The sequence below is a fragment of the Aptenodytes patagonicus genome, chromosome 4 (genome assembly GCF_965638725.1).
Source record: "Aptenodytes patagonicus chromosome 4, bAptPat1.pri.cur, whole genome shotgun sequence".
Taxonomy (NCBI): Eukaryota; Metazoa; Chordata; class Aves; order Sphenisciformes; family Spheniscidae; genus Aptenodytes; species Aptenodytes patagonicus.
The window spans coordinates 54,526,669-54,553,882 of record NC_134952.1 but is presented as its reverse complement, the minus strand read 5'-3'; the positions used below and the strand labels follow the sequence as shown (position 1 = coordinate 54,553,882).

At 41.7% G+C, this 27,214-nt stretch overlaps 1 protein-coding gene across 1 annotated transcript in view; it reads left to right on the top strand.

Annotated features, from left to right (window-relative positions):
- Positions 1-25,291, top strand: part of HPGDS (hematopoietic prostaglandin D synthase) — a 30,386-nt gene extending 5,095 nt beyond the window's left edge. Inside the window, exons 2-6 of the mRNA XM_076337639.1 lie at positions 6,733-6,874; positions 18,268-18,360; positions 21,004-21,113; positions 24,062-24,160; positions 24,805-25,291. Coding sequence (XP_076193754.1) covers positions 6,742-6,874; positions 18,268-18,360; positions 21,004-21,113; positions 24,062-24,160; positions 24,805-24,969 — 600 coding nt within the window. The 5' untranslated portion in view covers positions 6,733-6,741 and the 3' untranslated portion in view covers positions 24,970-25,291. The remainder of the gene's footprint in view (positions 1-6,732; positions 6,875-18,267; positions 18,361-21,003; positions 21,114-24,061; positions 24,161-24,804) is intronic.
- The last annotated feature ends 1,923 nt before the right edge of the window (positions 25,292-27,214 follow it).

Sequence of the window (27,214 nt, the reverse complement as noted above, 5' to 3'; positions counted from 1 at the left end):
AGCCTTCAGAGATAATAATTTTTCATCCAAGGGAAAAAAATAAAGGCATTCCTACAGCAACCAATTTGATCTGCAACCAGAAGGGGAGCTGCACCTCGCACTGCAGTGAAGAGAGGGCAATGCTGCTCTCCAGCTGGCTCCTGCCTTTTCGGCATTGCTCAAGCAGAAGACAATCAAGCATGCCTTTCCCCAAACCTTTCTGACCGTTATGTTAGGTTGGTTAAATAAAATGGAAGAAATACTGGACACGGACATTTTCTGTCTTTCCTACCATGCTAAAACTGCAAAGTGCATTTTATAAAGTTATAGCCGTGGAAGCTTTTCTTTACTTGCTTTGTACAGTAACTATTTAAGTCTTGTCTCTCTGGTTCCTTCCTCTGAAAACTGAAAATTTAAAAAATGAAGGCAGGAAGACCCACTTGGACAGGAAATGGGAAACTTTTTTAAAATTGAGGGGGGAGAAAGCTGCTTTAATACTCTGCTCTCCAATTACAGGGATGAGGAATTCACGTATCTGAGAAGGACAATAAGCAAGACAGGCAAAACTGAACTTAATATTCCTAATGTTTCTCAGGTTAAATAAGGCAGAGCAAGTCTCTTTCCTGGTTAAAAATCTTTATTTCTACTCCATAAAGTAACACAACTCTCCCCAACCCCTAAGGATCAGAACCAAAAATCCATGCTTCATACTTGGATAGGTCACTCCTGAGATAATAGCCTAAGGAAAAACTCTCCTTTAATGTGTAAAGACTCTTTTGTCTGTACATACAAAGAAAAAACCCCATAGACCCAGCCAGTTTCTCTCCTTTCCCTTTCTAAATTAAGTTTCCTAATTGACATTAGCACTATTGGGCCCTGTGACTGGAAGTAAGGAAGAGAAGGAATAGTTTTCCCTCTGAAATCCCAATGTTACCATTAATGGAAAATGTTCAGCTGATACTGGTTGTAAGAACTTCAAGCTGTATACATGGCATGGTACATCTAGGACATCACAGAAATACGTGAGCAAATGTATGAATTGGCTGAAAATTGCAGTGCTCCCTCCACCCCAGTAGGATACCCAAATCAGGCTGTTGGGTACGCATCTATTTCAAACCTACTCATCTAATTTCCAGGCCAAATTTGCAGAAACATCCTGTAAAGAAATAGCAACTGCTTTAAAAGCAGTAATAAGAACAGAAAGAAAAAAAAGAAAAACATCCACAAAGCTTTTCAGCTTCAGCTAGATTATTGCTTAGAGAGGGCACGACCTCTGTTTCATGCTTCATAAAGCAAGATGCTTCTTGGCAGAAAGATACTTGTAGGCTTACATGAGTGGAAGTGGATTTGTTGTTATACTTTCATCTTATAAAATCATGAAAATGGAATGTATAATATCAGCTCCAGCAACCCAAACACTCCGAACTGATATAATAGCTGAATCTTACAATAAAATAAACAGAGGTATCCATTGACTGAACCATCACTCACTAGTCCTCAGAGGGACTTTTTCACCTTCCTCTGCAGACAAGGCAGCACCCTCCCTTCTCACGCCCTTCAGCAGGCACTGGCTTTCCTCCGGGAGATCCCGAGGTCCAGCCTGCTCTCCCAGTGGCTGATGACAGGCCCTGAGTTCACAGAGGCAGCCCTAAGTTGTATTAGCACAGGGAAATGAAACGGAGCTCCCTCAAGGACCGTGTCTTGGTCTGGTTGCAATTCAAGCGAGGCTGATGACACCAGGCAGCTGAGACCTCCCTCCAGCTTCCCCTTTTAGGCAGGCCCACAGCTGGGGCAGTGTTGTGTCAGATGCTAGCTGTGGTGCTTTCCAGAAGTGACTCCTAAATTAATGAATAACCCTCATGTTAAATAAATATACATACAGTGCAATGCATTGTCTCTTCCAGGCAGACAGTTTGAGTCCCGGATTTTTGGAAATACATAGATGAACCTTAACCCAACCTTACAGGTCTTGCTTGCTAGAGGGAACAATTGGGGTTTTTTAAATCCTCTAACAATGGTGAAACCTTAAGGCAAGAAAACCCTTAATTTCTCACAGTGCAAAGTACAATTAAAGGAGACTTTGCACCACGAGGTCCTTTGTCAGACTTTGGATGGATGTGAACAAATAGCAAAACTTAGCTGGTTTCTCCCCCTCCACCCCAGCTCAGGGAAAAGTCCTCTGCTGCCTGTCACCTCAAATATTAATAACCTTATCCAAAAAAGTGAAATAAAGTGCTGTCTTTTGTTTTCATTCCGCCCCCCCCCTCCAATTCACATACTGGGCATCTGCATCCAGGTTTCTGTGTCTGTTACTAGCCTGAGGAATATTTCCTTGTATTACTTTGAGGGCTGGATTTTCCAAAACAGAGGTGAAACACTGTTCCTCTACAAAGTCCAACAGAGTTTTGGTGTTTACTTTCACAGGGCAAAGGCTCAGGCCGGGCGTGCAGAACTGTGCACCGGCTGGCAGAGGCAGCCTGCTCTGGGTTGCACTGGGCACACACCAGAAACTCATCTTGAGCAGGTGAAATGCAGGTGGTGCACTTGTGATTCACCCTTCAAAACAGAGCAGGGACACATACGCTGCCATCCAGTAAAAGCAAAAGTATTGCATACCTTGCAGACACTGGGACTGTTTGCTTCTCTGTCCTCCAGGTATGTTCATACAGTTTCCAGTCTGCCAGTGCTTTTTCTCTTCTGTACCAGCACTATCTGAAATTCAGTATTTTTAATTCTCAGAGAATGACGCTGATTCCTTCCTGGGCTCTGTTTTTTAACTCTAACCTTGCTTAAAGTTTTCAAATTGATTGCTCAGTCCTGCTTCAACTGGAATAAAACCATCCCAAATTCATCAGGTAATACAGTATCTCCATAAAGACACGAACGGTCTTAAATTATTTGAAATCTGTCCTAAGGTGTCTGAGACGCTTGTAACTTCAACCTGAATTTTGACTCATGAGTAACACGGAGGATGCCACCTTTTACACATATTTGACCTTCTCTCAGATTTTCTGTTTGATTTTGTCACTGAGTGGCTCCAAAAGTTGAATTTAATCATGAGATCCACTAATCTTCTGTTCAAAGGTATGTTAAAGCCAGTTAAGCTGGCTTTAAGAAAGCTGCAGAAGAAAGCTAGAAAATCAGCTAAGCGGGTCAACAACTTTCAAGTATTAAAGCTAATTTAATAGTAAATTTAGATTAGTTGAGTTCACTGCTTTGAAAGTTGCATGCGATAAAACTGGGGCTGAGGTTTCTGCAGGCGCTGTCAATGTAGGACAGGGCAGGCATACAGGTGGGTCCCGGCCATGTATTCATCACTTTAGAAATTGAAAAACCACTGCTTAGATGGCAGATTCATTGGTGGAAGGTAAATCAGCCCCCTCCTGCATTTATAGACACTTGGCTTTGCAACGAACTCACCCAAACAGATTTAATAGCATTAAACAGGTGGCTAAAAGTTTGCAAGTCTGGGCACTAAGATCCTCCCCCCACCAACGTCTTCCAGTATTTTTAAGCCATGACTAAAACCTAAAAAAAGAGAAATAATTTTAAATAGTTTTAAAGATTCTCCTGCCCCCCTCCCCAAAAAAACAAAAGCACAAACCTAAAGACCCAAAATAGACCTTTTTCCTCTAGAAGTGACATTTTTCAATCATTTAATAATTTTTGGACATTTTAAAAATGGTTTTAATTTGTTCCTCATGATCCATTCCTTTACAAAACACACTGGGAAAATGAGGTAAAGGAGGATAAGGAAAAAAAACCAACAATTTACTTTGTTTGGCAAAAAGCTATTCCAAACACAACCATTTCTTTCATTTAGAAACGTATCTGGAATTGTTTAGGAAGCGCTACTCCTGACATTTCACAATGAATACAAATAAAAATAAAATCTACAAACATTTAAAAAAACATCCTTACAATAAAGCTATAGAGGCCTTTAAAATGTCAAGTATTTTTTGTAAACTCCTCGTAGGGTTGGGTTTTTTTGTTCACAGATGGAAAAAAATTCATAAGCTTAAATGTGTATCAGCACTGCAAATATTTGATTACTCCTTACGGTGTATTCATTAGAAATTTGTTTAGCTTTGCTTTAGACATTTCAAACAATAGTTTCCACCGCTTCCTTGACAGACCAAAATATTCCACAGTCTGCTGCAGCAGCCAGAAAGACTTCCTGATCTTCAGCCAAAATTCCCTGTTCTTTACATCATCTCACTACTCCTGATTATACATGTCTTCGTATATAAAGTTCTCCCACAGTAAGAATTAGACTCTCAAAATACTCGCCACCAGAAATGTTACACTTCACCCATCTCCAGCCTGCTCTGTATATAGCTGTCTACTGCCTTCCTCATGACTCTACCTCAAAACCTTCTACTCTTATGCTTTTAAATGCCTTCCAGCCGACAACTTTCCGCTAACACAGGGCTAAGCGGGCTAGAGGCAGCTGAGATACTGGAGCCATGTGTGAGCGCTGCAGTAAGTCCAGGGCACTGGAACTTCTATTGCTGTTTATGAAAAAAGCTCTGCGGACACCCCTAAAGAAGGGAAGCAGACACCGTGGGTTTTGCATGTTAAAGGTTGTATCCTCTCCAAATGCAGACTGAATCAGTAGTATTTACTTGCCTCCAAAAAAATAGGAAAGTAAGAATCAAGTGGGTTTTTTTTTCCCCTTTTGCTCCCAAATCACTAAGTCATGTCTAATTTGAACCTCAGATAACACATGCTCTTTTAAAAATGCCATTCCTTGATCTCAAATGACCACATAAAATCAGAAGCAGGGAAAAATGGGGAAAAATAAGTGCTACAATCTCATCCTCTCTTCTTACATTAACTTTGTAGACATATAATCCAAACTCATCCTACCTAAATAAATAAATATAATAATATATAGTATTATTATATAAGCACAATAAAGCATAATAAGTAATAAATCAGGGCACAAAATTTGAAAATAGAGTAGCAAAGTTTTGCCGCTTACCTAAAACATGTTTGAAAAATTTGGAATTATCAAAATTTCTCTCTTTAGAGGAAGAAACAGTTACATCTGTAATCTGTGAGCTGCGTTCACCAAGCAGCAAACAAAAGTATTTTCTGGTAATTAACACATCTAGAAAACTAAGCACATCCTAATGTAACTCATTTTGCCTGCAGCTTCCCTCTTTTATACAGTGCAAAGGAGCACACTTGCTTGACTTAAAAAAAATAATTGTAGTGGTGTCTTTGTTTTGAAGCACTTATAGATATCTCCATTGGTAACTCTCCGTCTCTGCTCCTGCTTCTCTGCTGGGCCATCAGCTGTGAAAAATCTCCATTTACTAATAATCTCTTCTGAGCCTGCTGTGTGCTGTAGGGGAACAGGTAACTTTCACAATAAATTAAGCAGCCTCCAGTGTGCTCGCTTGCTGTGAAAATTTTTTTTGCCTTTGCTACTCTAAGGGTGGAAAGTAGATATTTTGACTTTTGAGGAGAAAGTGGCAAAGGCAGTTTACTCTTTTCAACGTGAGTTAAGTGCAAGCTTTCCCAGTTTCTGAACAAAAAGCCTCTCCCTCTAAAGTGAAAGCTGATGATACATCTGCCCTCAAGCATATGTTTTCAAAGACAAGATGACTAAACAGGGGGTTGTTTCTATTGCAAGGTTATGTAGTAGCACTTACTCATTAAAAAAGCAAGTTCCCTTTCTTTCCTAGTGCAGCTTTCCTTTGTTGCAAGCTTTGTTACTAACACTCTGAATCTGATGGCTATAAAAGAATGGTAAATGACATGCAAGGTCTACTTCAAGGCCAAAATGAGAAAGGGTTTTGCTTTGGGTGAGGAGGTGGATGGTTGTTTTAGTTTCCTTTAGCCAGTACATTTAAATCTCAGCTGAGCTCATAGATATCTCTTGTTAAGGTGCTATGTGTGCAGAGTTTAAAAGCTTACTTTTGGTTTAAAGCGGCCTTAGCTGTTCACCTTTCCTGCACTGTCCTTGTTGTACAAGCAAACTCATGAGTATTTTTTTTTGTTGCCTGTTACACCGAGAAACAAATAGAGCTTTCCTGTTACATGATTCCTAACTTAGAAGTGAAGGAAAAAAAACACATGAAAACCTAACAAAGTCATTTCAAGTTTTCTTTTGGTTTCTATACAAGAAACTGAGAATTTGATGATGATTTTCTCAAAACAACAGTGTAGACTGGTTTCCATAGCAAATTTTCCTTCTAAAATAACTTGGGTTGCTTGCCTACACAACTAGGGTAAAAGTTAATGAGAAAAATCATAACAGTTTGGCAATTCGCATGATCTAGTCTTGGATGAAGATCTCCATAAGCAACAGAGGCTGAGCAGGGCAGGCTTGAACAAAATTGCTGCTCAAGACAGCAACTATCTTCTGTTACAGTATATGATTTTAGATTTGCACTCTGAAAAACACTTTATAAAAATGGCCTGAGTTTGGAGTCACAAGAAAAATAAATGAAAGCTGAAAGTTCTTAATATGTCTGAAAAAAATCAAGCCATCTTTCTGGAGATACACAAGGAGGAACTGCAGGTGTTAACCGTCATTGTTCACATCTGAATATTGTGGCTGACAAATGCAGAACAAAAAGGTGTGGCTAATGCAATGATTGCAAAGTACAACACATCATGGCTTAACGTAATACGTCCTTTGCATTGTACAAGCACGTCTTTCAAAAACAAGCATATGGTGCGCTTTTGGAAAAAGGAGTTGAGTTACTCATATCTAAAGCAACACGGTGTCTTCCCTTTCAGGGATCCAGCATGCCACAGTACAAGCTGACATACTTCAATCTGCGAGGACGAGCAGAAATCAGCCGCTACCTGTTTGCCTATTCGGGCAAGAAGTATGAAGACCACAGGATAGAAGCAGCAGACTGGCCCAAAATCAAACCAAGTAAGTAGCATGGGATCTTATATCCAAAGCTCTGCTAGAAATGCTATCAAAAAGCAAAGCAATAGAAGAGGTACCTATATGTTTCATAAGCAGAAATACATTTAATTCCTAGTTTTAATTAAGCCTATGGGAATTTTATTGTCTAGACAGCCAAAACGTCATTCCTGACGCTGTCTTAGAAGTCCAGATCCAAATCTTCAGACAATCTAAAATGACTTACCTGCTGTCATCCAGCTGGGCTTTTACTCCTTATCAATTCAGTTCAGCTTTTGTCTGCCTAAAGCTAACCAAATGTGTGCTAATCTTCTCAGCTTCTTTGGAGGATTTGGTCTCAAAGACCACACTGCAGCCTTCACCCTGGTTTTAGAAAGCCAAACTGGAAATAAGTGTCAGGAAGAACACTCCTTTGCAAACAGAAAGGTCTTCAGAGAGGGAAGTGATGAGAGAAAACAAAAGAAATCAGTTGATATAGCAAAGAGAAACAAAAAGTATCAAAAGAGGTGCTAGAAAATAATGGTTCCTAAGAACAAGCCCTACCAGCCCTTCCGGGAGTACTCTGCCGGCTACTATACCCCATCCATTTCATGTTTTTTAGTTAAAGTAACCTCTTTTCAGCTATTAAAACTATTTGTTATTTCTGTTCATTAAATTAGCATTAGTTCAAATGAAACAGATCATGAGTTTGGAGACTGGGGATATGAGATCAGAGATATCTGTGTCTTCATTTCATGGATTTGTCCCGTGTTTTGCTACACAGGCTATGACTTTTCACATCCAGAATGAAGAATAACGCCTTTAGTTTGGGGAAAACGCACAACTACTGCAACAAGGTGATTTCTATTAGTCAAGCAATGTTTCTTAATAGGCTTTCACACCATTTAATAAGCCCAGCCAGCAGGCTACCAAATCCTTGTAGGGTGCAGTTAAATTTGGTCTTTCCCATAATGTTCGCAGTGACTTGAATGACAAATACTCAAGCACCGCTGCTCCCCAAGTGGCAGCTGAAGCCATCTGTGGTGCTCAAATCTAGAAAACACTGGCTAACAACCCACAGAGAGTGTAAATGAAGCAGTGGAAACGGGATAGTTTCAGTTGGGGATGACTGACTTCAGAAACCTTTTCTTTGTAAGAGCTTAAGCCTGTTGACCATGTGGTATAGCTTATTTCTCTCCCACTGCAATTCTCAGGGAAGCAGGGTGGAAACTAAAGGTGAGATTGAGAATTCAGATTAACGGAGGAAAGATCTGCATAGGCCTTTTTCATACTTAACTACGCACATATTCACACGTACACACACCCACTTATGTCCTGAAACAAAGTTCAGAGAATATTAGCAAAGTATAATTCTATGTAGAGTTTTGCATACTGATTTTTAAGTAAGAAAATTTAAAAAGACAAAGCATAAGTAGTGACTTAAAGGCTACAGAGGCATTCATATCCTAGGACAAGATGTTCTAACAGCAGATCTATCAGACAAGGTAAAGGCGTTGCATCTCTCTTTGAATATTGATGATGTCCCCCATGTCCGAGCCAGTGCAAGAAACAATGCAGGAAAAATCCTTCCTATGCTTTTCTTCAGTGCTCACATCATGAACCTCCCAGTGAAGCTTTATATGTCCAGTACTTGTTCACTACAGTGTATGCCCAGCTGCAACACCATTACCACCAAAACACTGGGAGCAGAGGCACCCCAGAAATCCTAAGCCATACAGTTTGTAGCTGTAGCTGCTATATTAGCAACTGTTGGTTAAGTCGTTTAACCTTTGGACGCCTTTGTTTCTCTTTCTGTGATGTGAAAAGTTTGTTAGCAGGTTTACCAAGAGTTAATTAAGATTTTTTTCATTTTCCGTGCATAATGGCCTTTCATAGCAGCCTCTACTATGACTGATCCCTAGATGAAATTCCAAAGCAGATAAGGAGTTTAGTAAAATGTGGGAGCTGCTGCTCTCAGATTTGTGAAATCATCTGTGCAAAATTTATGCTGGCCTAAGGGTTCTTTGAATTTCAGACTTCTGTAGACACCAAGTCAGTCGGTCAGTGGACAGGAACTGGAATGTGTCGTGCTAATTGACCAGGAAAATGTACACCTACAAAGAAATAGTTGGATGCGTGTCTGAAAGTGCTATTACATCTCATAACAGGATGCTAAAAGTTTGCTTCTGGAAGGGTCCCTGAATCCTAGCTCAAGCACCAATGTAATGGTGGCATTTGCCACCAGTGGCATCTGCAGACACGTTGCAGACAATATGCAAGTTAAGAGGTTCTTCAACTAAAACAAGAGTAAAGGTATCTTGTTTGTATGCATAACAATGTAATGCTGCTAAGGAAATTGCCTGGAGATCAACTAACTGATGACTACCTCCTCCTCCTCCTCCTCTGTGAAGCAATCCTTACTCATGGTATTTCCAGACAAAGTAATCTCCAACAGGCAAATCATTCAGCAAAACTCTAAATAAAAAGTAACAACAGGACTTTGCAGTAAACAGCCTTACACTGTACAACAAGACAAATAGCCACTGCCCCAATCTGCCCTAAGGTACCTAAACACTGACTTTGCAGGCCATGACTCAACAGTAGAAATGGTTGCCTCCTAGCTAGGGACTAGGTCGTGTAGGGTCTGTGAGTCTTAACGCTACACAATATTGCATACAGCAGAGATGCACCATTCACCATAAGGAAAACAAACCACTTGCATTCTCTACTATTCTCCACTCCCGAATTTTCAAAATGTGCCTCAGCTCCCTCTGTGGAGGCAGGGATTGAAGAGGAAAAAACACCAGTCCTCAGGAAAGCAGGTAACAGGATCCTTGCCAGAAAAGTTCAATTACTGCTGTGTCCAACAGTAAATATGAAATGAAGGGATCCATCCAACCCATTGCGCATACAAAGGCATTAGTTCACTCTGCTGAGAGATGATCTACACTACTGTCATTCATGTTCTGTATTCAGAGCTTTCTTATGAAGCTCGGGATGTTTTTCCCCCCATTTTGCCTGGACTGGGTCTACTTCAAAAAACAAAAGAAATAAAGAAATAAAGTAGCAGATTCTAGTCAGTCTCATCCTGGTGAAAACCAAAGGGTGGTAAGTGTTTAGCAATGATAAGGGGAATTACAGCTGCCTTTGAGGTAACAGCAGCTAACGTAATAGCAATTTGGTACACCGCTTATTTTGCAACCCTCAAAAATCATTAAAATTGGTCCAATTAATTGAACTAATTACATAATTATATATTGAAGTGAGATTAAGAAATACCAGACAAATTGCTATGCACGCTTGCATACACCATATTTGCATTTACCCACTTGCCTGTGAAAGATCTGAAACCAGTCTTGACTGCAGAGTTTGCAAGTACAACATAATGTCCCTCTTTTTAAAAACTTCAAGTATGATGAAGTAAGATAAAGGAAAAATACTTAGGGAAGAAGTTTGGACAAGGAGAGCGCTTCATGTTTCTTGAGCTACTAAGGGAACAAATCAAAGAATTCAGGTTTGTCTAAGAGCACAAGGAGTCAGGTCTCTGCACAGAGGATAGGTTTGCTTCATCATTTTTCACAAAATTAAGGGTAAGGTTTTGCAACAAATACCAACCTCCCAGCCAAATCATCATACCATATAAACCAGAAAATACTGTCATTATTCTGAAGAAAAGACTTATTTCTTAGTTGTCCTGTAAAATGGATGGGAAAATAGAAAATGTGTGCATTAAGATTAACGTGCAGAAAGACCATTTAGAAAGCAGACTTGCAGCTGCTGCAAGTTGAATTTTGACTTGGACTGAAGAGTATGATGGGTTTTGTTGTTTGTTTTGGCATTTTTCATGTGGCTCCCCCCAGCAAGCTGTCGTCTTAATGGTCCTTCAGACAAATAAGTAACTCTTCGCTCCTAGAGACACTGTCTTACTTGAATTTTGTTTACACCTAAGTGGTGCTTTTTTTTGTATGAGAGGGAGGCATACTATAACATAAAAACCTATGTCATTTGGCTTATACACTCTGAAATTAAAATTTCTGTATCTCAACATTTCTTTGTTTCCCATCTGTTGCTAATCAAATCATCTTTGGTAAATTTTCCAGTTGCTGATTTCAGGCAAGGATTGTAGTTTATAATAGCTTATAATATAAATAAGCTTAAGCAAGCTAGTATGTAAGTATGCACGTTGACTAGCTTTAGCACAGAACTTTGAAAAACAGACGAATATCAAGTAGCAGCTTTACACGACCCTTCACTCTATATAAGTCAATAATTATTTAAATAAGTAAACAAACTCACATTTTACATTTCCTTTTGAACAGACTTTGACTTGACCATGCCACCATTTAAACTGTAGTCAATTCAAGATCTATACACTATCACATAATACTCATTCAAGATCTGTATTGCCACATAATAGGCTCCTCACAAAAAGCATCATTGCACTGACATAAGTCATGATATAGCAGAAAATCCGCTGTAATGGTGCACAAAGTTACCATCCCCTTGAGATACTAGGCTAGCACAGAGTAACAGCTTTTGTTCTGTGGCTCACTGAGGGAATTTGAAGCAATGGCAACTACACAGACTTTATCGTCATAGCAAAGGATGCTTTCATTGCATTGACGGCTGTGAACATCCCATAAACTGTTTGGGAGGGGTGGAATGGTGCTCGAAAGGTCCTCAGGAAACTTGACAGATTAATTATTGCACTGAAAATACTTCCAAGATAGTAGATAAATCTTGAGAGGCACCTGACAGCAGGCAAGAATTCCTCAAGGGAGCAGTTGTCCTGTTTCCTGAGTGACTTGCTGCTATGTAGCTCTAGCTAAGATGTGTAAATTGCTATCTTTGGGTAAAAAGTAGGGCTTAGCAATCACTTCCACAGAGAATATGAGTTGTAACAGCTACAGCACTAAAGCTGGGCTGAGGTCAGATCAGAGCACCATCCTGGTCATCTCTTTCTAGAAGATATGGATTCTGGATGCCTCCAGCTCCAGGCCAATCACTTCCCAGGGGCCTTGCTCCTCTGCCAGCCTTACAAAAAATGCATCTTTCATATACTTCTTATTGGAAGATGCAAAGCATCCCATATATTTGTTTCTCATGATCCAATTTAAGTATGAATGGAAAGGAAAAGCAGTTACGGTTAGTTTTCAAGGCAAAGGAGAACTTATTTTGACAGAGATGTTGTAGTAAGAAGCATGGTGTCGTGGTTTAACCTCAGTCGGTAACTGAGCACCACACAGCCGCTCGCTCACTTCCCCCCCCCCCCCCCCGACCCCGGTGGGATGGGGGAGAGAATTGGAAGAGCACAAGTGAGAAAAACTCGTGGGTTGAGATAAAAACAGTTTAATAATTAAAATAAAATAATTATAATAATGTAATAATAATAATAATAATAATAATAATAATACTACACAAAGCAAGTGATACACAGTACAATTGCTCACCACCCGCCGACCGATGCCCAGCCAGTCCCCGAGCAGCGGCCCCCCCCGGCCAGCTTTCCCCAGTTTATGTACTGAGCATGACGTCACATGGTATGGAATGTCCCTTTGGCCAGTTTGGCTGTGCCCCCTCCCAGCTTCTTGTGCACCTCCAGCCTTCTCAGTCAGTAGAGCATGGAAAACTAAAAAGTCCTTGGCTAGTGTAGGCATTACCTAGCAACAACTAAAACATCAGTGCCTTATCAACTTTGTTCTCACCCTAAATCCAAAACACAGCACTGTACCAGCTACTAGGAAGGAAATTAACTCTATCCCTGCCAAAACCAGGACACGTGGCTGTGACATTTATTTTCCCCCATCTTTGACCAATCCAGCTGCCTTACTATGGCAATCTAAGCTGCTTGACTGAAAAACCATTAATTATTCAGGTTTTGAGGAACAATCAAATGCTTAAACACAGGGTGCTTAGCATCAAGGCCATGGACGATTTCAATACAGGCTGGAGGAAGCACAGGGAAGAGCAGGTCAACTCGGGGGAAATAGGGGAACCTGAACTCACATCTGTGAGCAAAGCTGAGGCGAGTCAGGATAAATGTGGGGAGGAAAGAACAGAGGTGAGGAGGAGAAAGATAATGAAAAAGTTAAGATGAGTGGAAAAGGGAGAAAGAGCTAAGGGAAGGAGAAAATTGAAAACTGTATCTGCATAGGGGCTCCTCACTGGCTGGGGGAGAACAGCGGTGAGAAGCATAGCACAGCACTAAGCTCCGGTTTCTCCACACCAGCAGCCAACCAGCCTAGCTGCCAGGCCTGGACAAAACTGTGCTTGGCTCTGCGCTGTGTTTCCCCTCCCTGTCCTTGACAGGGAAACAGGCCCACATGAGCACCATCCACTGGGTCATGCTCAGGAGGATGAGCGAGGAGCTCATGGTCAAAGGGAAGACCTTAACACTAGTGAGAACCTATAGGCATGCAAGGATGGGAATAGTTATCACAGCCCTTAGGGACTTCATGGGATGGAGACAGTTTATACAGATGTCTGTGCTTTTAATACACATCAGGCCTCATCTCCCCTGCTTAGTATCCAGCAGAGACTATATAAACATCACAGTTCTAGTCACAGAAGCCAGTCAAAATTAATGTATAAAAAGGAATTCATCCAACTCCTAAGCACTGTACAAATACTTCAGTGAGTCCTTCCTAAAACGAGGAGAGAGACTGCAGATCAGTCTAATGACTTACATTCACCCTCTGTCAAGGTTTTCTTCCTGGGCAGTGTAAAGTCTGTGCAGATTTCATTCCAGCATGCAATGCTAAAACCAATGAATAACCAAGATAGTAGGAAAAGCAAGAATTTGCTGATGAAAGTTCAATTTAAAGAAGACTACAGGTTTAGTTATCCAAACAGCATGCTTTTTAAAAACCCTCTTCCTCTTTTCAGTGAGTTTTCAATCTAAATCTGGAAATCAACACAAGCGTTCACAGCGCCTTCTACTTCAGATGAGCAACAAAGCAAGCAGAAACTAAAAGCGAAAGGTCATATATTTTGTGCATGCCTGAAAAATGACATTGTTTGTACAATGATGGCAACAGATTTTTCTAGTTTTCCTTCTTAAAATTTATTTGCCTAAGTGGGAGTCGGAAGCTTTGCAAGACACTGTTGTTTTGAAAAACATGGAAAGGACATCCATATGGATACACAAGGGTATAAACTGACGTAAGTACGAAGCAGTCCCCTAACCGATCAAGGTTAAAGAAAAACTAGCAAAGTGACACGCACACCCTTCCAGTCTGCGCTACTTTGGCTTAACTGTTCATTCACTATTGCTCTCTGATACACATTGTTTCATGATTTGCCCCCACAACCCTCATTCTCCCCAAATGAGATCCCTCTCACACTCCAGCTTCATGTGCCACTTCTTTCACTCGCTCATCTAATGTAGGAGCCCGGCAGGAACCGACCTATGTGTTTTGTTCATCTGGAGTCACATGAACCATGCCTTTCACCAAAAATGTGTAAAATTTAGTAGTTTTAATACAATGCTTATACACATAGCACATTCGGACATCCCCAGAGGTTCCTTGAATACGTGTTGTCAATGAGCAGAGCTAGGGCCAAAAGCACCACAGGAAGCTCAAAGCAAGCCACAGAAGCCCATATCCATGAGTAAGGGTTACACTGCTTAAATTCATGTACAGACAGATGGTTTTCTGTTGTAGTTTGGAGCCCCTGAGTAGACGGCCTGGCTGTGGTTTTTGCTGTGCTTCAAAAAATGGGCTATGAGCAAGGAGTCTAGAGGCCGCATTGAGATCATTTGTCAAACCCTGACCCTCCAGCGATCAAATTTTGCCCATCCAGTATGAAGGCTCTTCGCATCCTTCCTTAGGATGAACTGCGTGACATAAATCCACCCCCCCTCTCCTCTGCTTGGAAACAGAAGTCTCCAGTTTTTACGGGCAAGACATTCCTGCCCACAACAGCCAAACATATATCCAATCCATCTTCTGGTTTTGCTATGAATTTATCAATATAGGAAATTGTTCTTTTAAGTTACAAGAGCAAAAAGATACTTCATTGCAGCTTACTAAAAACTTTGGTCTTGTTACATGAATTTTGGATAATAATGTTTCAAAGGCAAAGAGATTTTTCTTTTTCCCTAAACTTTTCCAGACTGAAAATGGAACTTTATAAGCCATTATACCTTCTCCTCCAATATGGAGGAAATGTACTATAAATATTTTCTGCCCCTTGACAGTTCTTTGCTATTTTCTTCAGCTGTAAAGCAGCCTGGATGTCTGCCATACTTTCTGGTGTGCAAGAATAGCATGCCCTGCACGCAAGAAGAAATGACAGATTTTTTACAATGATCTGCACAGCACAAGTGTGCTTTCTTCAAACCTCTCAGAATTGCACTCATTTACAGCATATTAACTCAACACTTGACAAAAGTCAGTGTGTAATCATATACATACACTCTTATCAGCAAGAAAAAAAAAATCTATGTTTATATTCAAATCACAATTTTTTTCCCTGTTCTTTATAAGAAAAAAAATCAAACGGCATTTTGAACACACAGGAAAGGAAGGAACATCTCCCATTTATTATCTGTTATGCTTTAAATAGTCCATTGTTTAGTAATGATGACAACAGATATGCTGCCTCTTAGCAAAAAAAACCCCAAGCCTCATTATAAATCAACGCATAACGCCTGTTGGACATTTAAGGCTCATGGGACAATGTACAATAAAATCTGTTCTCATTTATTAATTTTATACTTGCATTATGAATCATGCAAGTGTATCAATATTTCTACTGCACACAAAACAAAGCTGTATTTGTATCTTTTTAATTGTAAACAGTTTCTTTTCTAGGAAAGAATAACCAGATCTTAATGAAAATATCTCAGCACTGAGGAGGAAGCACTTTGTAGGCATTACTCGTGTTTTCAAGGAATGAATAGCAATTCCCTTGAATTCTGTGGGCTGCGGGGGGGGAAGTGAATCCAGAAATGGCCAGATTCCTGAGAAACAGAACAGGAGAGATAACTACCACTCTGCCACCCAGCTGCCTTTCACACCTTAATCCATGTTTCTCAACTGTCAGAAAGATGCCTCCCTCCTTTCGCTGTAATCAAACGCTTCTTAAAAAAATATATATATATCTATACCAACAAACTGGCTTTCATTTTCCCTGTAGTGACCGACAGAGTGAAACATCAGTAAAAGCTGTGGCTTTTAGACTTTTCCCCTGTATGTAAACACAGCAGAAAATGGTCTGTTCAGCTTCTAGATGAAGCAATTGTAGTTTCCCAACCTGGGCAGCATTCATCGTGTTTTGACAGTTATTGCTACAGAGGCTGGCTTAGTCACATTGAGCTAGCCAAAACTGCATCAGTCCAGTAGCACTCCTACTGGGGCCTCAGAAAAAGGCCTCTTAACTCCTTCAGGGGCGGCGGTTATTGCTCCCGAGCTGGCTGCACTTCTGCTGTTACCTGTTGTCAGTCATTGGGGATCTGAAGATGGCTGTAGGCATGTCCAGCAGTCACGCGCACTCTCATCCCCTCTACTCGCGCTTGCTTGAAAGATGCGCTGGTATCCTGCATAAGCAAACGTTATTTCACAGCTCTGTGGCTTTGCAGGCAGTGCTGCTCAGGGCACGTTAATCTACAGTGCAGAACCAAGGCGCTTCTCATTTTCACAACCAGAGAGCTTTTCAGTTTAGCATTCGGGGATGCATCTTTTCCTCCCTGGATTCTCAATGAAGCAATACATGGACTTGCCGGGACCTTACTGCTCTCTGGATAATAAACATATGAAGTCTCCTGTGCAACAAATCTATTATTGTTTCAATAACAACTAGCAGTGCACACTTTCCCCTGGGGTACAGCAGCTAATGCTCTTTGAGCTCTCTTGCTTCTGCTAGTCATCAGCATCAGAATTTATACTGGCTTCACAGTGTGCTGAACTTCGGAAACAAAAAAAAAAAGGGTATCATGAGTACTGTGTTCAGGTGCAGGAAAAAAAAAATGCACGGAGGAGCCCTGGATGTCTTGTGCAGCTGCCAAATTCATTTTGCAGATACAGATTTGCCATCTAAGAACCCATACCTGATGTGATTCACATACTGCATGCTAAACCACAGAGCCACGTGGCAGCGTTCATCATTGATGAAGCTGCCTTGATAAACAGGTCACAAATGCATGAGGTTTCATTATTTTTCCCTTTTCATTAAGAATTAAAAAAACTCATGGAATAGAAGTGTCATTCCAGCTGTCCCATAAAGACAGTTCTCCTCTGTTTGAAAGCATCTTGCATGTTTCCAATAGCCAACATTCTCACTTTCCTGCTACCGCCCTTTTACATGGCAAGACAGTCTTAAGATGGGCATACATCTTATTTATATAAAGTGTAATCCAGATGAAAGTCAGGTACGAAGCATTTGGCTATGATGAGCACTTGCAATTACGTACTTGGAATTTATGAAATAGCATCCTTTGAAATGCAGAGATTTAAAGTTCCTCCAGTGAACAGCACTGGGTTCCCACGAGCGGATTCTCACCACCCTAAATGCAGCAGTTTTTCCCAGCTTAAGCTTTGCTCCGAGGTTCCAGCCCCATTTGATATCATGCCAGCAGCTTCTCCAAAACGTGCCAAAACAGCAGTCCAAGTTTTCACGTACATTATGCTACTAAATTAATACCTGAAAAATAAGATTGATTTCTTATCTCAAACTCTCTTACAGATATCCATGATGCCTGCTTAGTTTGTCTTTCCCTGTACTTAAAGTCTGGAGGCTTCTTCCCCATGACTGGCTAAATTTTTTTTTTTAATGCAAGCCAAGTCAAGCAAATTTGAGTATCTTCTTAGCATTTGCGGTTCAGTGTGAAAGCTATATTTGTCTCTTGGTGATGACTGTCAAGTAAAATGTCTTGTCACAATATAAGTTCTGAAATACAGATACTTCTCTGAATCACTGCTTCTGAATTTAAAACAAGTGTAAATGAAAAGGCGCCTTTGTAGTCTTTACCCAAACTCTTACTTCATACCCCAGCTGGATCCTGCACTACAAAATCTTCAGTAGTACTTTGCTTAACCTTGGCAGTCACTCTCCCGGGGAGGAAAAAGTAGGGAAGAGAAGGAAAAACCAAGATTCCACTGAAAAGTTTCCCTGCATAAAGAATTCAGGATATGTAGGAGCATGTTCAGCCTTTACAGCACAAGGCTAGGAAATAGGAAATGCAACACCTGGTTTCTATGCTATAATTGCCTTCTTGCAGTGCAATCCGGTTATAGCCTTAACCTTACTTTTTTTTTTTTTAGTCCATGCATTTCCCTACAGAAGCACTGTGAAACTGTTAAGTGCTATAACAATGCATACCCTCTGAGTGGCAAAAGTGCAACTATTAGAGATTCCCACTGTCAAGGGCTATGATTTAACTTTTGGCTGTTTTTTCTTTTTTTTCTTTCTCCTCCAAGCTATCCCATTCGGCAAAATCCCCATTCTGGAAGTAGGCGGAGTTACCATTCACCAGAGCCTGGCAATAGCAAGATACCTTGCCAGAGAATCAGGTAACACATATTTGACTATTTTCTTGCTCTGTTCCGCACCCACCTTTAATGCTCAGGAAAAATACATCCACAGCAAAAATAGAAATGAACCAACAGCTTGGCAAGCCCAACCAAGCAGAAGTCAACACCAGCATGGCAATACTGGTACTAGTGCTTTTCCCAGGCACAAACAGCTGATAGTTACCAGCCTCTCGTTTCATCTGTAGTTTGTCCGCCAGCACCAAGTGCTGACCACAGAAACACAGCATACCATATAGGATGCTATTAGAGGTGCCACTCAGAGAGCGGTGGCTTAAAAAGCACCGAGGAGCGCTGTATGGTGGCATGCTCGTGTTCAGCAGCCTTCCTTACCGTAATTTGGTGCCAATTTTGCTTGCTGGGTTGGGGCTGCTGTGGCAATCCTGATGAGATCTCAGGCTACATCCCCTGCGGTTCCAAGATCAGAAAGAAGAAACAGAGCAAGGCACATCTGCTAGGATGCTGTATGACGGGGTTTAGAGTCACTCAGATGTCACGTAGAAAGTAAAAAACCAGGCAAAAAGAATATTCAAAGTAACAACCTGTAGGGTGAAGTGCTGTGATGTTCAGAGCTGAAGTCACATGGCTGAGCTCTGTATTTGCACTGTAAGTGTGTACGCCTAAAGGACAACTCAGAAATAATCCCCCCTTACGTCTGACTGAGTTTCCCCTCTGCATGCAATACCTAGGGTTTGGCCTGACTTCTCCAGGCAACAAACTTTATTCACCTGTCACTGCACGACAGAAAGCGTGTACCTGTGGCTTCCCTAAGGCTCTCAGGGCAGTTTCCCCTGGAGCTAACCTTGGAGCTGCCAGGCTAACCCGAGAGATGACCAGGAGGAGGAGGTTTCGGAAGCATTAGAGATTATCACAGTCAGCGGGCAGAGCACTCTGAAGCAGATTTAGGCAACAATTCTGAGCTGGCAGAGAGATTGATCAGATGATGACATCACTTGCATCTTTAAATACTTACATGCTATGGAAGTGCTCAACCGGTTAGATAAAGTGATATAAGACTTAGTAATACAAGTAATCAAGAGAGTAGTCAGGGCTTGCTTTAGGTCAGCAAGCTGTCATTCAAAACCATCTGCAAAACTGGTCTGGTCAAAGGTGGACGCGTTCATGGTGTGCCGAATGTCAGCAAATTGAAGAGGGGGGCTGGGAGACGAGTACTATCCTACTTTTTTACACTCTGAGCAAAGAGATCTAACCTGCCTTTCAAAATATCTCACATTTTCCAACTAAGGAAACAGGCAGAAGTGCAGAGCTTTATTCTTCAAGGCACCAGCACAACATATTTTCAAGCATGTCTGCAATACTGTGTTCCTGCCCATTTCCTCCATCCTCGATACAATCTACTACTTGCAAGAAAAGAGAATGACGAGCGTCCACCTGGTAACGAAAAACAATGAGAAAGCCTGCCTTCCACCCACGCTGCCTCCCTCCCCGTCTCCTATCGGGAGGCTGATCTGGAGCTGTGCTCCTTTTACGGTCTGAAGTTCTGACATAGGCATTCCCCCAACACCTTTTCCACCAGCTTGCAACAGCCACAAAGGCTAGGGTTCTGGCAAATCCTAGCACACTCAGACCATGCTGTTCTCCTTTTGGCGTTAATCACGCTGTCAGCTACAGCAGGGAAAAAAGCATGCATGGAAGGGGGGAAAAAAATTATTTTCAAATCCATAGTGAAAACTTGTTACTTCTGCTGTTAAGTCTGCATATGTGTCACTAAGCCTTTAAAATTAAGAAACGGGATTTTTAGGTGCCTGTCACTAACAACTCTTTACTGAAGGCTCACAGAACTTGATGCCCAAAAGGAGAGGCACATCCCTTGCCTTCAAAAGCATAAAGTTTCAGTAAGGGAGATGACTTTGCAGAGGAAGGGCATATGGTTTATGGGAGCCACAGAGCTTCCAGGTGACGCTTAAAGAACCGAGAGAGGAAGAGAAGGATGACCTGAACCTGCACAGAGTTGAAAGCATGAACGCAGGTCTGTGGAACAAGAGTGAGGGGAAAAAAATAGTAGCATTGAGAAGACTGCAGGCAAGCCAAAGGACGACAGGGGACGAAAGCAGATTTGTAAACAAGACAAAGTTTGGCTAAGGTGCCTGATTACCATGAAGTAATCAAAAGCAAGCAGAATGTCACGAGATGCTTCAAAATGGGGCTGAATGGACAGGACAGAGGTAAAGAGAAGCAGGCTTTCACAGAAGCACTTTTGGAGGTTGTGTTGAGAGATGGAAAGACCACAAGATGGAGAAGGACATTGAAAGCTGGGATAGGAAAAGATTAACAGAAAGGAATTAGTGCTGACCCTCTCTGAACGTCCTGGGATGGTAGAAAGCAGAGAGAAAGATAAAGAAGCAGTAGTCAGGCCATGGGTTCAGGTGATGGAAAGAACTCACCACCTCAGTGGCTATATGAGGCTGGATGGGGAAAAAAGCAAAGGTAGATGAGATTGCATCGGGATGCAAGGAGTCAAATGCATGTTAGCAGCATCAAAAAAGCCCTGGAGAGCATGTATATTTATGGAAATGTTCACAAAGAACAGAGTTTACCTTTGGGGCATCAAAAATTCCTGCTGATGCTGTCTCTAACCTCCCTTCATATGCTTGCTTCCCACAGGTCTGGCAGGTCAGACGCCTGTGGAACAGGCACTAGCTGATGCCATTGTGGACACCATAGATGATTTCATGACACTGTTCCCTTGGGCAGAGAAAAACCAGGACGTGAGAGTAAGACAATCAGTAATTTAAACAAAGATAGCACATAAGCCATGACTCTGTACCTGAGCATGTCCTCTGGAGAAACCAGGGTGGTGTAGGACAGCGGGCGGTGCTGAAGAGGGGAGGTAGCGCATCCCTCGCTGTCACTGCGGCCGTGCTCTTCAGATCCCTGTGGCCCCACCTCGGTCCTCTGCAGTCCTTCTGCAGAAACTGATGCCAGGCTAACACGCTGCCATGGCTACTTTAACACACAGTCATGGGCAAGTCCTACAACATTTGGGGTTTCTTTTGGGATCAGTCCAGTCCCTCTCACCAGAGCCCCAAATGTAAGCATGCAGATCAGCTGCTGGGGAAGAGGGTGATGGATGAGTTAACTCTGGCATTACAATGGCTCCACGCAGCTCTGACCCAAGCAGATGACCTGACCCTTTTAGGAAAGTGGTAGTGTAACAACAGGTCTCACCATTAACTACCAGTGCAGCCACCTTCCATTTATTCAAAGGTAACATTTCAGATAGACTAGGGTATCTTATTACAGAAACCAGAGAGTACAAAACGTTGACCAAAAACAATAATAAATAATGAAATGATATGAAAGTGCTCTGAAATCTTGCAGGGGAAAATCTGAAAGTGTATTTGGAGGTTTTACTATTCAAAAACATGAATTACTTAATCTCCTAGTGATTTCCTGAAGTTTCCTCATTTGGGGAGGGGAGGTTGACTCATGATTTTTAATCGTTTGGAAACAGCCACACTATTGCTAAGATGTTAGTGTAGAAGAGCACGACTGCCACAGTACTGCTAGTCCTTTACAGGGAAACTCCAACTCCCATGATAACGCCTGCGTGTGTTCACACTCGTACTCAAGCACTTCTCCAAAATAAGGACCCAGATCATGTCACCAGTGATTAATTTAAAAGGGAAGAGAGTTCACAGACAACCCTTATATGCCTGTATGCACGTATGCATGCAAGGGAGTGTTTTGGGACCACGGGAGATCGAGAAACTTACTTTCTGGGAATCTCTTAACATTTTTCTCACTATTCGCTGTTCTCCCTCTCTCCTCCCGGGTCCACTGCCACCACCTTGTGGTAGAAATGGCATTTCATGATCTCACAAAGCCAGATTTAAGTAATTTACACACAGTAAAGTCAGAAAACTTCCCCAGGCCTCACAGGTGATTACAGGAACACACATCCCTCCGAGAAAGATGAAAGGACGTGTTATGCTATCTAGCCTGTAGCAAAGAGAAAACCAAGCAAGGTAAAGGGAGCAGAGGTGGAAGCTGCCCATGGAAGCTCCCTCTGTGCCAGGCACAAACTCTCCCTTCACCCTACACCCCCCCAGAAAAAATAGCCGGCTTTGCAAAAGCTTTGTCATGCATTGCTGGAGAGCTCGAGGGTTGAGACAAGTAGGTCGTGCCACTCCAGAAGGTGGATCCTGGTCATGTCCCCACCAGCTTCACAGCTTGAGCGTGTACTTCTGTAGTTGGGGGAGGTCATTACCGTCATGATCACACGATAGTTTGGGGGTTTTTTTGCAGAGGGGGCAGGGGAACTTACCTAAAAGAAGGAAATGCTGCAGCACAGGGTACAAATACGAAATTTCCGTACTGCAAACTTCTGGCTGTTACTTGCAGTCACAACATTCAGTTACTAAGCTCTTAACAGACAGTAGAAAATGATGTCAAATCTTCAAACGCGTCTGCAGAAATACTGATTTTATTTCAGCCTGCATTTTTTGGGACCATTTAGGCTGCTGCCTCTTCCAAATTTTATTCTTTTTTCATTAACCTGAATTTCAAAGCTGTTGAAATAATTCCGTTCCTGTATAGCAGTGCTTGTTTAACCAAGCCTGAGTATGTTCCTCCAAAATTAGGCCAAGCACATTAATGGCACGAACTGTGCCACATGGGTCAGACCTGATGATCACAACAGTCTGCAATCTCAGTTGCTTCCATGCAGGTGAGAAGAGAAAACCAGAAACAGTTTCCCCTCTCCAAAAGAAACAGCTAACCCTTTAAAAACGGCCTTAAAATTTTCTGCTATGGGGAACAGCTAGCAGAGAACCACGACCATACACCACCTCATCCTTCATCCATTAACATACAAATACTAAGGCCCATACCCTTCAATGCGGACTTCAGCCTTTAAAAACGTATTTTAACCACCTCAAATCTCATTGCTGCGGAGGCAAAAAAGCAGAATAACCTGCTAACATAAAAATTCAAAGATAAACCCAGCAAAAGCTCAAAACGCATGTTCCACATCTCACACGAGAAGGGCTGGTAATGAAAGATAACCGACCGGCATCTGACTGACAACGCGGAAAGACTGAGCTTAAGGGATTCTGGAAATTTGAGAACCTGTACACTAGAAAACATAACATCCAGAAGAGTTCCAAAAAAATGACTGAGAGACATTGGGAATATATTTTATAGATGGATTCTTCCCACTCTATGGCAGGGCTCCCATCTTGCCACGGCTGGGTGGCTGTTAGCACAGATAAATGAGCAGCATCGCCCCACGCACCGTATCTCAGCATCCAGGAGCTCTCAGGTGTTCATTAAGGGAGCAATTGGCTTAAGTCATGGCTCACTGAGCCACGAAAGCCGTGTTTTGGGCATCTAACCCACCTCATGGGCAATTACCTCAGCTTTCCTAAATTCTATAGTGCCCCTTTGCACGTATCCAAATGACAGTTACCTCTGCATTTATTTACTTATCTTCAATAATTGCTGTTTGCTATATTAATCCTGATTTGGACGTTAACACATGCCTTCTTCCAAAGAGAACTGAGAGTACTCTGAAGTTTGGGTCAGACCAAATGATTTCACTGTCACCTTTTTCAGATTTCAGCTTTTCTTTTTCACAAATAAGAAACCCCCAAAAATTCAGTTTTGCTGGCTGCTGTGCTTACGCATTGGTGTGCATCTTTGTGTTTCATTCTTCCCCCAGAAACAAGCATTTGATGATATCCTCACCAACAAAGCACCTGAGTTACTGAAAGATTTGGATACTTTCTTAGGGGATAACAACTGGCTGGTAGGGGAGTCTGTAAGTATAATTTTTGCTTCTCCCATTCCAATCAGATTGCCAGAAAAATTAAATCATTGACTATCGCTGAATTTCTGGATTTCATACCAGCCCACGAAACAACTCTCCCCACTCTTTTAACTCTTTGCTCTTACCAATACACAATTGGCCACTCAATTGCAAAGTGAAAATTGTTTTCCATACTATTAGAAAAGTGAGGCATACCAGGACTAGGACCTGCATTTTCAAAACCAGTTTAGAAGTATGTTGACACAAGACATTATAAATGCTTTTGTACTAGTCAATACAGATGGCAGTTGTTTAGAACTCTGCTTATAATCACCGATCAATTTATAGGACAATATGAAAAAGAGACCTCTAGGAAAATGTAATCCCCTTTTTCACCCAAAACTGTTTGGAAACTAATTAAAACACTTTTCTGCAGCAGAGTTGCAGCAGAAAAGTTTAATAGTATAACAATATTTGTAGCAAGGGCTTTTACTAGCTCTGTAATTACAGGCTTAAAAAAACCCAAACAACCCAACAAAACTTACACAAAACAGATCAATTCATGTTTCATTTCTGCAGTTTGCCGAGAATATTAGTAGTCTCAGCTTTTGAGACTACCAACTAAAATTTACTGCTTTCTCTCCCATTTCCACCAGGTAACGTGGGCTGATTTCTACTGGGATGTGTGCAGTACGACACTTCTGTCCTGTAAACCTGACCTGGCAGACAACTACCCCAGGCTTTTGGCTCTCAGAGGCAGAGTGCAAGCACTTCCAGCTATTGCAGCCTGGATCCAGAAAAGACCGAAGACTATAATGTAGATCAGCTGTTCAGACTGGAAAAAACAAATGCATGTTTAGTTTTCAACATGACAAGCATCCTAAGTTATTAATGTTAGAATCATTTAAGTTAATTTCAGATGGGTATGCTATACCAAATCAAAATCTACCACTTGTATCCATTTATAGGAGAGAATCTAAAAAGCTGATTTAGTAGAGTAGAGCCTGAGGGAGAGGTGTGGTTTTGACCACATTCCCCCCCACTACAAATAAAGCGCTTGATCAACCCAATTAAATGTTCTGTGGGCTCTCAAAGGGAGAAGAGATGAATAAACCTTCCTGGAGAGATGCAATCTCAACAATACTTTGTTTATTGTAGACTTTCAATCTGGAGGAAAGCAGGCTAATTAACAGAGAGGATAAATGTGTGGGAGGACTAAGGACACTAAGCAAAAAAGAAAAGAAAAAGAAGACCCACTTAGTCAACAAATGTCGAGCTTCTCAAGCACTTTCTTTAGCCTCTTGAAGTTTATGCTGTGCCACTGGAAAAAAAAAAAAACAACAACAAAACCCAACCAAATAAACCCAAAACAAAAAGCAGCTGCCCAGCTGAGCTGGTACCCACACCAGCACCAGTTCTCCATAAGCACACCAGCTGCAAAAACATTCAGCAGCTCAGTATCTCTTCCAGTAAGTAGGAGACACAAATTGGGGGGCGGTGCAGCAGGGGTGGAAACCAGGTTTAGAACAAATGAATGAACAAACAGTTTGTTCTTCCGGCATTGGGGAAAACAGGTAGGTGGAAATCCCGGCAACATGGACAGTTGTAGATGCAAGTGGTTTACACAAACTCAATGGGAGACAAGTGCTTGCAAGAGGACTCCACTGTGTGGTGTAAGCAGATAAAACCACAACAAAGCTGGGCAATCCTCCGGGCTGAAAATGGCCACTGTTGGGAAAGTATTTCCCTTCACACTTGCTTTTCCCTCCCACCATAAGCATTATTTCATTGAATCATGAGTGACACCAACCAACCACTAACAGTTCAGAGACAAACCAGGTATTGGCAGAACTGAAAGCAAGGTCCAACCTTTTGCTCATTCCAATATGGTATCTCCACCTGCTTTGCAATTCCTTGCACACTTTGTTCTAGCTCTTTACAGATTTTTCCTTCTTCACCTCCCACTCTCCTCTTCAGCAACAGACTTCAGATAGTTGGTTAGGTTTTTCCCCCCTGTACATCTTTCCCAACCAGAGACACAGAGACACACAATCACAGAATGGTTGAGATTGAAGGGACCTCTGGAGGTCATCTGGTCCAAACCCCCCTGCTCACGCAGGGCCACCAAGAGCCAGCTGCCCAGGACCGTGTCCAGACGGCTTTTAAATGTCTCCAAGGATGGTGACTCTATAATCTCTTAAGACCCCCAATTAAAGATGGTAGAAACAGTTACAATAAACAAAAAAAGGCAAAAACACATACGAGCTTCATAGCACTTAAAGACAGATATTGACCCCAGGGGTCTAGGGATGTGATTGTTGAAGGAGTAACCACTGCTCAGCCAGACTACATTAACCGATTACATGCACATACCAAACCGAAAGATCACACAAACCACCCTATAGGGCAGGCATTTTGTTTCATTTCACATTTGAAGGAAACAGGCGAGAACATGCAAATACAATGGGACAAGAGTTGGGCTAGGATCATGCTCAGCAGAAACAACCTAATTAGCTGCAGCATTAAACACTTGTGGTTGTCTGTTAAATCCCACTATTTAGTCCAACAAAACAGGTGGCATTAAAGAAGCATGGTAGACAACCTGATTCTTACCCTTCTCCCTTCCCATATAATGAAGTATTTCTTCACCCTATTTCAGCTGTGCATTTTGGAATGTGTAGCACAGCCACGGAAGATTTCTAGTAAAAGCCACGTAAAGTGTAGTGCAAACTTCTAAAACATTTTAAAAGCTTTCATTTTCCATCCATTTTGTACTTGCAGAAGTCATGCACAGTTGGAAAAAAAATACTCGCAGCCATAACCAAACCAAAAAAACCAATGCCCAACTCACAGATCACCTCACTGACTAATCGCTAGCAGTATCTGAAGACAGGGTGAAATACTGAGCAACCCATGGACTCCAGCTCCTCTTCCCTACTCTTAATATAAAACTGTTTAAGTTCCTTCAAAAGATGCAACAAGTGTCTTCTGAGTGTGATAACCAGATACAGAAAAGTGGTAACTAGCAACCCCATATTGCAAACCAGAGTGAATTCTAGGACGCAG